Source organism: Pongo abelii, chromosome 1 (assembly GCF_028885655.2).
Source record: "Pongo abelii isolate AG06213 chromosome 1, NHGRI_mPonAbe1-v2.0_pri, whole genome shotgun sequence".
Taxonomy (NCBI): Eukaryota; Metazoa; Chordata; class Mammalia; order Primates; family Hominidae; genus Pongo; species Pongo abelii.
In genome coordinates this window covers 189640492-189652708 of record NC_071985.2, presented here as the reverse complement: position 1 = coordinate 189652708, position 12217 = coordinate 189640492, and the positions used below count along the sequence as shown (strand labels likewise).

General features: G+C 47.0%; 1 protein-coding gene across 4 annotated transcripts in view; it reads left to right on the top strand.

The window, feature by feature from the left end:
• The window catches only part of KDM4A (lysine demethylase 4A), a 55708-nt gene that overhangs the window by 20007 nt on the left and 23484 nt on the right, over positions 1 to 12217 (top strand). For all 4 annotated transcript variants that reach the window (NM_001131648.1, XM_009251288.4, XM_009251292.4 and 1 more), the window contains 1 exon segment: positions 1696 to 2066. In NM_001131648.1, the coding sequence (NP_001125120.1) occupies positions 1696 to 2066 (371 nt within the window).

The following is a 12217-nucleotide window of genomic DNA, read 5'->3' as shown; positions in this document are numbered from 1 at the left end:
ATTTTTTTTTGTATTTTTAGTAGCAGTGGGGTTTCACCATGTTGGCCAGGCTAATCTTGAACTCCTGACCTCAGGTGATCCGCCTGCCTCGGCCTCCCAAAGTGCCAAGTGGGATTACAGGCGTGAGCCACTGTTCCCAGCAGAGATTGGAAATATTAATAGCATGGTCCACTTGGGGGAACTGGTGGGGAGTTTCCCTTAATTGAATATTAGGCTGGAAGGCAGCTGTGTGACCAGAAGGTGACGCTGGAGAAATAGGAGATGATGTAGGGCTGTCTGCCATTTTCATTTGCTCATTTGGAAGCTTAAGAAGCCATTTACATTTTAAGAGAGGGAGTGGTGTTATCAGTGCTGTTTAGCAGTCACTTGGAAGGTCATTGAGGCTAGATTTGTTAGAGAAAGGCTTGTATCTGTCTTGGATCAGGTATGACTCAAAGACGTGGTCCGCCGACAGCCAGGCAGCACTGTGGACTGACATCCTGGGCTGGGCTGGCTTCTCTTCAGCAGATTTTCTTTCCCTTTTTTCTCTTCAAATTTATTTATTTATATTGACAGATAAACTCGTGCATATTTGTCATGTACAACATAATTTTTTTGTTTGTTTTAGAAACGGAGTCTTACTCTGTTGCCCAAGCCTGTGCGAACACAGCTCACTGCAGCCTCAACTTTCTGGGCTCAAGCAATCCTCTTGCCTCAGCCTCTCAAGTAGGTGGGACTACAGGCATACACCACGCCTGGCTAATTTTTTTTTTTTTTTTTTTTTTTTTTTTGAGATGGAGTCTCACTCTGTCTCCCAGGCTGGAGTGCGGTGGCATGATCTTGGCTCACTGCAACCTCCGCCTCCCAGGTTCAAGTGATTCTCCTGCCTCAGCCTCCCAAGTAGATGGGACTACAGATGCGTGCTACCACGCCTGGCTGATTTTTGTATTTTTAGTAGAGACGGGGTTTCACTCTGTTAGCCAGGATGGTCTCGATCTCCTGACATCGTGATCCGCCCACCTCGGCCTCCCAAAGTGCTGGGATTACAGCAGTGAGCCACCACGCCTGGCCCATGCCTGGCTAATTTTTAAATTCTGTAGAGACAGAGTCTGACTTTGTTGCCCAGGCTGGTCTTGAACTCCTGGGCTCTAGCAGTCCTCCCATCTTGGCCTCCCAAAGTGCTGGGATTACAGTTTTGAACTACTGCTCCTGGTCCAACATGATTTGTGAAGTATATATAAGTTGTGGAATGGGTAAATCTAGCTGTTTAAAATACATATTCACATGGTGGTCATTTTTGCAGTGAGAACATTTAACATCCACCCTCTTAATATTTTTCAAGATCTTTAGATTTTCTAGCATGGGCTAGGTAGCCAGGTCTCTGCTGAGCTCAGACTTGCATGTCCTGCAGGAGTCTTCGGAGGAAAGGGCAGCTGCCCCTTACTGAGTGTCTGCTGAGTGCCAGGCGGTGCTTGGGAGTCTTATTTATGAGCCCGGTAGATCTGTAGTAGCATCTTCTCATTACAGAGGAAGAAGCTGGAGGCCAGGAGGCTGAGCAGGTAGCCCTGGCTCACAGTGCCCCTCAGTGACAGAGCCAGGATTGGAAGCCAGGTCCCATTCCCAGCCCATGTTCCTTGTGCTTTGCCACTCTGCCTTTCATCAGGTTCACATGTGCAGGAGGAACTTGGCTCTGTCTAATGCGTATGTGTGTTTCAGATTATTCTGACTCCACTGAAGTCAAATTTGAAGAGCTTAAAAATGTCAAACTAGAAGAGGAGGATGAGGAGGAAGAACAAGAAGCAGCTGCCTTGGATCTTTCTGTGAATCCTGCGTCTGTAGGGGGACGCCTTGTCTTCTCAGGCTCCAAAAAGAAATCATCTTCTAGCCTGGGCTCTGGCTCTTCACGGGATTCTGTCTCTTCTGATTCAGAAACTAGTGAGCCTCTCTCCTGCCGAGCCCAAGGGCAAACAGGAGTTCTCACTGTGCACAGTTATGCCAAAGGGGATGGCAGGGTCACTGTGGGGGAGCCATGCATGAGGAAGAAAGGAAGCACCGCCAGAAGTTTCAGTGAGCGGGAGCTGGCAGAGGTATGGGCTCCAGGCAGTGGTGTGGGGTGGGGAGCTGCCCTGGAGGACACCCTGTTGGGGAGGGGATCTGTGTGGGGGAGGGAGGTGGATCTGTGTGATGGAGGTGCTGCAGGAGGGCAGAGAGACCCTCAGTCAGTGCCTCCAGCCAGCAGTGGTTGTGTCAAACAAAAGCCTGGGTGGCATTCACTCTCCCAGCTTGTTCTTTGCTGGGAGTTGCTTTTCTATTATCCCTGTGGCTAATGATTCCAAGAATTGCACCAATGCAGCCTGAGTCACAGCAGCAGATCCTCCTCAGCCCACTTGGATCACAATGCCTTTTTTTTTTTCCTTGAGATAGAGTCTCTGCTCTGTTGCCTAGCTAGAGTGCAGTGGCATGATCTTGGCTCACTGCAACCTCTGCCTTCCAGGTTGAAGCAGTTCTCCTGCCTCAGCCTCCCGAGTAGCTGGTATTACAGGTGTGTGCCACCACGCCCAGCTAATTTTTGTATTTTTAGTAGAGATGGAGTTTCACCATGTTGGCCAGGCTGGTCTCAAGTGATCTGCCCACCTCAGCCTCCCAAAGTGCTGGGATTACAGGCGTGAGCCACTGTGGCTGGCCTTTTCTTTTTTTTTTGAGAGGGGGTCTCGCTCTGTCACCCAGGCTGGAGTGCAGTGGCGCATTCTTGGCTCACTGCAAGCTCCGCCTCCTGGGTTCACACCATTCTCCTGCCTCAGTCTCCCAAGTAGCTGGGACTACAGGCGCCTGCCACCAGGCCCAGCTCATTTTTTGTATTTTTAATAGAGATGGGGTTTCACCATGTTAGCCAGGATGGTCTCGATGTCCTGACCTCGTGATCCGCCTGCCTTGGCCTCCCAAAGTGCTGGGATTACAGGCGTGAGCCACCGTGGCTGGCCTTTTCAATTGGGGTGGGCGGGAACTCTTCCTCTGATCCTCATTGCCTTAGTGGCATAAGGGTTAGAATGGCTGCCGTTGGAGCCCACGTGTTTGGGGGTTTGGGATGAGATGAGATGGCCTTTCTTACCTTGAAATTCAAGGGTTTTTTTCTTACAGCCGTTGACTGCCCTGTAGACTCCCAGTATGACATTGATAGGGTATCCTTTTGGAGACCAAGATGCATTCCCAAAGCTATAAATACGAACATGTGTGTTCAGGCTTCCTCCTTAAATACATGTTGTCACCAAAAGCTGATTCCTACTTTTGTGCAAAATGGCTCTTGGTGGGTCTGCCACTCTGGGTGATCAGTCATGTCAGATGCAGCTGGACCTACACTACCCAAGTAACCTTCCCTGACTCCCCAGCCTTGGAGCTTATGTGGGTCAAGCTGCAGCCTTTGGCGAGGGGTGGGAGATAGAAGAAGCCAGTGCAGAAGGTCCTCTTTATTCCGTATTCCCTTACCTTTAGTTTTAAAAATGTATCTTAAAAATCTTCACTATGGAAAATTTCTGACGTACGTACAGAATACCATCACGAGCCCCCGCGTGTACTCATCATATGTATGATTAACATTTGGCACATTTGCTTTCTGTTTTCTTTGGCTGCAGTACTTGACACTCAGTCATATTCACATTTCCCTAGTGTTGCCAATAGTCCCTTTTTATGGTAGGTTTGTCTCCTTGTTGTTGATACTCATAACTTTTCTTGGTGCCTTCTCTGAATCTCAGGGTACGGTTTTGGTAGACTTCCTTTTTTCCTTGTGAATGTTCCTCTTTCCATCCCACTGTGGTTGCAGGCTAATGAGCTAATAACTACTGTGTTTCCTTCTCATTGCCTCTGATTGCAGTTCTCTGTGCCTTCTTATGGCAGCTTCCATAAAGGAGGGCTTTTTCAGCCTGGAAACCAGTCTCTTTAACTCCCAGTTGCCACCTAGCAATTATTCCTTCTCAGAGGCCCTGGGCCATTTCATCCATCCTACTGTTCACTACAGTTCATGCTGTCCTCTTGCTGAGTCTTCCTGACATTCTTGTTTCTAGTTGCAATCACAATCACAAAAAGCAGCTAAGAAGTAGCAAGAGCTCACTGTATATTAAATACTTTATCTTTTTTGAGACAGGGTCTTGCTCTGTTGCCCAGGGTAGAGTGCAGTGGCACAGTCTTGGCTCACTGCAACTTTTGCCTCCTGGGTTCAACCCATCCTCCCCACCTCAGCCTCCCAAGTAGCTGGGACTACAGGTGCATACCACCACTCTTGGCTAATTTTTGTATTTTTTGTAGAGATGGGGTTTCACCATGTTGCCCAGACTGGTCTCGAACTCCTGGGCTTAAGTGATCCTCCTCCCTTGATCTCCCAAAGTGCCGTGATTTCAGGTGTGAGCCACGGTGCGCCCCACTGCCCCCCAGCTGTTAAATACTTTATATGCATTGTTCAGTCTTTGTATTACTGCTTAATTAATCTCATTACAGAGTCAAGTTTTTGTGGGATTTTTTTGGGGTGGGAGGTGCAGGAAGCCAATAAATAACACCTGTCCTTTTTCCTCTCAATTTGGAACTATTTAATTGATGATACAAGAGTCAGGCATATGGAGCTCAGAATGTCGCTTTATTTACAAGTTAAAATGATTGAAGAAAGTGACTTTTAACCTGTGGCTAAATGGCCCTGCTACTTACTTACCCTTTTTTTTTGTGGGGGGACTGAGTCTCGCTCTGTTGCCCAGGCTGGAGTGCAGTGGTGTAATCTTGGCTCACTGCAACCTCCACCTCCTGGGTTCAAGTGATTCTCGTGCCCCAGCCTCCCGAGTAGCTGGGATTACAGGCATGCACCACCATTCCTGGTTAATTTTTGTATTTTTTTTAGTAGAGATGGGGTTTCACCATGTTGGCCAGGCTGGTCTATAACTCCTGAGTGCCCGCCTCAGCCTACCAAAGTGCTGAGATTACAGGTGTGAGCCATCGCGCCTGGCCTACTCATTTACTCTTGTGTCTCCAGGCCCCTCTAGAGGCAAAGCATTTCCATGGAAGCACTCAGCTTCCATGTGGTGTGGATGTAGGCCAGGATGCACTCCCTCTCCAAAAGACAGATCCTAGTGAAGTGAAGCACAGCTTTCAAGGGGGTGGGGAGAAGAAAAGCCAGGACTCCTTCCATGTGGAAGTATGCTGGGGGAAGGGGTCTTCTCTCTGACATGTCTCTCTTTTTCAGTCCTCTGCTCAAAGACCCTTGAGTATCTTCTTGGTTCCTTTTTATTTCGGTATGTACTTTTCAGGTCGAGCCTGATGATAATACCCTAATAAATACCCATCTCTGCTCCATCGCCAACCATCCCTCCACCTCCAACATGTGCTGGCTTGTTTGTTTGAACTACTTAAAAGTCTCTAAAACTGTCTTGGCTGCCCTGCCTCTTCCCTCTACTTTGTAATCATTTATGGCATGCCTACTCTAGGCCAGGACTGTGCCTTCAAGGAGGTTATAGTCTAGGATGGATAGATAAGAGCAAATCATTCCAGTACTTAATGATACGTGTTGTGGTACAAGTGGGAGAGTTAGCAGCTCAGCCTGGGGTTGCAGTGTAGAGTTCTGGACTGCCTGAGAGAAGGAAACAGTTTAGGCCTGAGGTTAGAAGAATGCCAGGTGGATAGAATGAAATCAAAGAGAGAATCTGGGAGAGGAGGGTGTTCTAAATGCTCATGATAGCTCATGCCAGGGTCAAAGCACTTGGGGATCTGCAGTGGTTTAGTTTGTCTCAGGCATATAGGACTGGAGAGGGCCTCAGGTGGTGCTGTTGGGGGATGTCAAGAGCCAGAACCTAGAGGGTCTGCCTTGTTGCTCTGTGAAGCAGTTTGACCTCCTAGTTGTGGTGTAGGGAACAGCAGAAGGGTCCCCACCATATGCACCATATGGATTTGGAAATTGAAAACTTTCATAATTCATTCTTTTAAATGCACACACAAAGGGCCGGGTGCCGTGGTGCATGCCTGTAATCCTAGCAGTTTGGGAGGCTGAGGCGGGTGGATCACCCGAGGTCAGGAGTTTGAGACCAGCTTGTCCAACATGGCGAAACCCCATCTCTACCAAAAACAGAAAAATTAGCCGGGTGTGGTGGCGGGCGCCTATAATCCCAGCTGCTTGGGAGGCTGAGGCAGGAAAGCGCTTAAACCCCGGGGTGGTGGGGGGCGGAGGTTGCAGTGAGCTGAGATCACACCACTGCACTCCAGTCTGGGCGAAAGAGTGAAACTTTGTCTCAAAAAAATTAAAAAAAAGAAAGAAAGAAATGCACACACAAAGATTCAGAGGGAGGCCATGTAGGGTGCCACACACCTGTGGTTGCCAGCACTTTGGGAGGCTGAGGTGCGAGAATCGCTTGAGCCTGAGAGGTTGAGGCGGCAATGAGCCGTGACTGTACCATTGCACTACAGCCTGGGTGACAGAATGACACAGTATCTTAGAAAGATGCAGAGCGAATAATACAGTGAACCCACAAATAATTTTTTTTTTTTTTTTTTGAGATAGAGTCTCACTCTGTTGCCCAGGCTGGAGTGCAGTGGCATGATCTTGGCTCACTGCAACCTCCACCTCTCGGCTTTAAGCAATTGTTTGCCTCAGCCTCCTGAGTAGCTGGGATTACAGGCTCCTGCCACCACGCCCGGCTAATTTTTGTATTTTTAGTAGAGACAGGGTTTCACCATCTTGGCCAGGCTGGTCTTGAACTCCTGCCCTCGTGATCCACCCGCCTCGGCCTCCCAAAGTGATGGGATTACAGGTGTGAGCCACCGTACCCGGCCAAACCCACAAATATTCTAACAGGTGTCAGGATCTTTCCATATTTGCTTTGTTTGTCCTGTTTTCAATTTGCTGAAGTATTTATATGAAAATTATATTATCTTCATTAGTATATAATGTACATATTTTTGGGGTATATGTGATATTTTAATACATTAATTTGTAAAGATTAAATCAGTGTAATTGGTAAATGCATCACTTTAAATATTTGTCTTTATGCTAGAAACATTCAAATTACTCTATTTTGAAATGTACAATAGACTATTGTAAACTATAGTCACCCTACTGATTTGTTAAACACTAGGTCTTATTTCTTCTATCAGACTATATATTTCTGCCCATTAATCTGCCTCTCTGCTGAAGTATTTGAAAGCACATCCCAGATACCTTGTCATTTCTTCCCTACTTCATTGTGTATCTCTGAATAATATGGTCACTTTTGGCTGGGCTCAGTGGCTCACGCCTGTAATCCCAGCACTTTGGGAGGCCAAGGGGGTGGATCACCTGAGGTCAGGAGTTCGAGACCAGCCTGGCCAACATGGTGAAACCTCGTCTCTACTAAAAATACAAAAATTAGTCGGGCGTGTTGGCGGGTGCCTGTAATCCCAGCTACTCAGGAGGCTGAGGCAGGAGAATTGCTTGAACTTGGGAGGCGGAGGTTGCGCTGAGCTGGGATCGTGCCATTGCACTCCAGCCTGGGCAACAGAGTGAGACTCCACCTCAAAAAAAAAAAAAGAAAAAGAAAAATATGGTCACTGTCTTAGATGATAACTATGCCATTATTATACCTAAGAAAACTACAGAAATTCTTTAGCATAATTTACTATCCAGTCCATAATCAAATTTCCTCATTGTCCAGTCTGTTTTACAGTTGATTGGTTTGTATCAGGATTAAATCAAGGCCCACACCTTTGATTTGCTGATGATGTTCTGAAGTCTTCCTTAATGTAGGCCAGCGCCTCTCCCCTTTTTTTCCTCACCATTGACTTCATCAAGAAGCTGTCATTGGTTGTCCAGTAAAGGATTTTTTAAGTACTGCACTGATGTTTTGGAAGATTGTTCTGGAGGCAGTATAAAGATTTTGGGGGGAGGAAGAAGGAGGCAAAATTAGAAATTGTTAACAGAGGTTCTCTTGAAGGTGGAATTATGGATGATTTCACTTCCTACATTTATGCATCATTTGAATATTTTTATGATTAACATGTTATTTTTATAACTAAATACTTCTACTTCAGGAAAGGAGGAGAAAAGATTTGAAACAGGGAAACCAATTAGGAACCTGTCTCTTTAGTCTGAGAGAGAGGTAGTGAGGACCTGTGGGTGGTGGTGATAGGGATGGGGAGCAGAAAATGGACTTGAGAGCTACTTGGAAGGTAGGCGCATAGGACTGGGTGACTGGATGGGGGTGAGTCAGAGGGTAGCATGGGGCTTGACTCGGGTTTCCAGCTTTGAGTTCTTGGGATAGATGGTGGTGTCATCCATATAGGATAGTGGTTATAAGAAAACTAAAGGGTTTTTAGTGTGGGCCAGGAGATGAGTTGAGTTTGGGTGCGTCTGGAGGGGGACTTTTGTGAGGTAGGCTATGGAGATACATAGACATAGCCTTGAAGCTGGGGTGGGAGGGTTGGGCTGTGGGTGTCACCGGGAGGGCACTGGTGAGCATGGAAGAATGTGTGTGAAGAACAGTTTCACAGTGTGGGGTGAGGGGAGAGGGCCCAGGTAGGAGAATGTGAAGGAGCAGCCAGAGGTCAGGAGAACTAGGAAAGAATAGTGTATCCAGTGCCAGGGCAGGAGAAAAGTTCAAGACAGTGGGAGATATGGCCAAGTGTGCCTTGTATTAAAGGGCGGGGTCTTGCCAAGTGGGGGAAGTTGAAGAGGTAGTGATTGGATTCTGGGTATCTAAGGAAGTGGGAGTGCAGGTGGAGGGACAGGAGGGGATGGCTGCAGATAGGTTTTTTTTTTTTTTGAGAAAAGATCTTGCTGTGTTGCCCAGGCTGGAGTGCAGTGGTGCAATCTCAGCTCACTGCAGCCTCGACCTCCCAGGCTCAAATGATTCTTCCACCTCAGCCTCTCAAGTAGTTGGGACTATAGGCATGTGCCATCATGCCCAGCTGCGTTTTTTATTTTTGTAGTGATGGGGTATCCTTATGTTGCCTAGGCTGGTCTCAAACTCCTGGGCTCAAGTGATCCTCCTGTCTCGGCCTCCCAAAGTGCTGGGATATAGGCATGAGCCACCACACCCAGCCTGTGTTTTTAAATTGTGGTAATATATACATGGTATGAGATTTACCTATTTTAACAGTTTTTTTAGTATACAGTTCAGTGGCAGTAAGTACATTCACTTTGTTGGGCCACTGTCACCAGAATGTAGATGGTTTTGAGGTGGGAGGAGACGGGGAATTTATCTCTGAGGGTCGCCTAGAGTAGTCAGGTAACTACCTTTGCTTAGTGCAACCCAGCCCTTTTCAAAAGCCACTACTCTTAGAAACACTTCATTGCTTTCCATCTAGTTCCCTTTCCTCTTTGAAGCCCTAGAGTACTTGTATCTTAATGCCCTTGCCATAGGCTGGTGAAGAGTATAACCTTCTAGAAGCTGGGCTCTGTGCCACGTTCATCCTCATTTCTTGAGTTAACCAGCACGGTCCATAGGGCTTGGCCTATGAAACCCTCTGTAATGAGGATGGAATGAGTAAATGGAAGGTCAGGTTTGTTTCAGTAAGAAGCCACCATCAGAATTAATTGACTGGGAGGAATAAGGGACAGATAGTCAAGGTTTGGGGGCAGAAGCTGAGCAACTTTGCCCATCCCTGGAGAGGTCTTATAGCACTGGATCTATATTTGTAGACAACTGGGTTCCTTAGAGCACCCTTATATTCCCCCACCCCCACTTTAAGCATCCCCAAGCTGTAATTTGGGCTGCCTGCTGTTCAGTTTCCATGCCACCATCTATGTCAAGGGCCTTTTTTAGGTCAGTCTGGTAAACTGCAGTTTTTGGTAAAAGCACCCTGGCTGGCTGGCTGACACTGCCAAAGCTGTAGAGTTTTCATTACCTACTGACTGAGCCACAGCCATATGTCTGCTGCAGAAGTTCTTGTTAGGTCAAGCTGCTTTGAAAAGTGAGTTCCCAAAACAAGGTGGGAGAACAATTGGTTCTTCTCTGTACAGAATAAACCCTGTCAGGAACACTAACCTTGACCCTGGTGCCAGATGTTGGATGAGGGAAGAAAGAACTCAGGAGCCTTGAGCTCCAGCTTTCTTGCAGGCAGGGCCCTGAGAGTCTGCCTGCTATCCCACCCTGTCTGCAAAAAGAGCCCTCTGGGGAAGGGTTTATTACTACCATTTTACTGGTGGGGCTGCTACTCGTCCAGGCTCACACAGCTGTTAGTTGGTCGAACCCTGACCTTTCTGTTATATACTGAGGGAATTTAGAAACTGGAGCAATCCCAGGGAAGGCAGCACCATGAGAAGGGTGTGGATGCCGTGGTAGCAGGAGTAGTACTGGCCAGGAGATGAGGAAATGTGAAAAGATATTCAAATATTTGAATGGACCTGACTACTTTGGTCAGAGGCAGCATGACGGTAGTGGAAAGGGCTCAGACTTCAGACTTGGACACCAGGTCTCCTTCCCTGAGGTTAGAGATCATGTCTTGTTTTTGTCTACATTGCCAAAACAAGTATTCCCACCATATACTGGGTATATAGGAGGTGCTGTGAATATACTGATCATGGAAAAGGTGTCCTCTTCCCTTCCCAAGCTGCATTCTGGTGTTCTTGACCTTCACCCTTCCACCTCCTCTGGAACTTGGATCTTAGGTACCTCCTACCCTGTATTTGTTTCCTATTGCTGCTGTAACAAGGTACCACAAACACAGAGGCTGACACTTGTTCTCTTATGGTTCTTCAGTTTAGAAGTCTGAGATGGGTTTCACTGAGCTAAAATGAAGGCGTCAGCAGGGCTGTGTACCTTCCTCGAGGCTCTCAGGGGAGGACCCATTTCCTTGCCCTTTCCAGCCTCCCTAGGCTGCCCACATTCTTTGGCTCCTGGACCTCTAGGTCCATTGTCAAAGGCAGCAGCATCCAGCCAAGTGTCTCTGGCATCACATCACTCGGACAGACTCTTCTGCTTCCTTCTTCTGTTGTAAGCCCCATTGGGATTACACTGGGCCCACCTGGATAATCCAGGATACTCTCCCTATTTTAAACACTATCTGATTAGCAATCTTAATTCTCTTTTACCATGTTAGAATAACATATTCACAGGGATTGGGATGTGGGCATACTGGGGAACCATTATTCTCTCTACCAAATATCCTACTATCTTCCTTTCACAAGCTGCTTCTTTGCCTATAAAGCCAAGTTCATGAAGCCCCTATCATAGCTAAAATACAATTCTAGAGGAAATTTCCTTCTCAAACTATGATCTCATTTTTCCCTTGATCTTCTCAAAAATACTCCATGATGTATTCACTCCTTAGTTTCTTATTCTTTGTCCACCGGAACTTATCTCAAAAAACAGTCCTGATAGCTCCCCGTTGCCGAGTGAGTCCCTTGGCCACTTCCCTGCTCAGCTCTTCTGTGTTCTTCGGCCTGTGGTTCTTCCCCTCCCTGAAGCCGTCCCCTTTTTGGCTTTCTGGTATTCCTCTTACCTGTCTGCTTCTGAGTCTCCTTTTCTCCCTTCTCTTCTTCCTCCTGTCCCTGGAAGGCTTAGTCAATTTATCATCCAAGACAATCTCATCTTCTCCCACCATTGTAATTCTGAACCTGGTGCTGCGGATTCCCAGATCTTGCTCTGACTTCTTTTCTGAACCCCCAGTCTGAATTTCTTATTGCCTCCCCTGGGTATTTCCAAATGAAATGACCCTTGGGTACATGTTGTGTACCCCACACAGCTTGTTTAACCTGGTTTGTTATTAGCCCCCACTTCCTCCACATGAGCCCTCTTAAAGCCTGTCACCTTGGTGGTCCAGGCTAGAAATCCCCACTGTTTCTGGCTTCTTTATTCCCATTCTTTTTTTCCCTAGTCTGCCACAGCCCACAGGTTTAGGCCTATTGTCCAGGTGCCCTCAAAGTGATGGCGGGGGCAGGTCAGGGGGAAACAAGAATATTATTGGGGTATAGGAATAAAGCAAAATGAACTTTGTTTTTATCTTAACCTTTTATAGTCTGTTTTTGCTTTAAAATGTGCATATGTGCATTAACATTATTATATGTAATTGATTAGTAAGTAATATATAGGTTGGGGGTACATGCTCCTAAATTTTCTATTTACATGGTAAGACTGTCGGGCAAGTATGGGTTTTCCGGTTTGTTTTAGCCAAAGAACGCTTTTACTTACTTACTCATTGATTGATTGGAGACAAAGTCTCACTTCTGTCACCCAGGCTGGAGTGCAGTGGTGCAGTCTCAGCTCACTGCAGCCTTGACCTTCCGGGCTCAGGT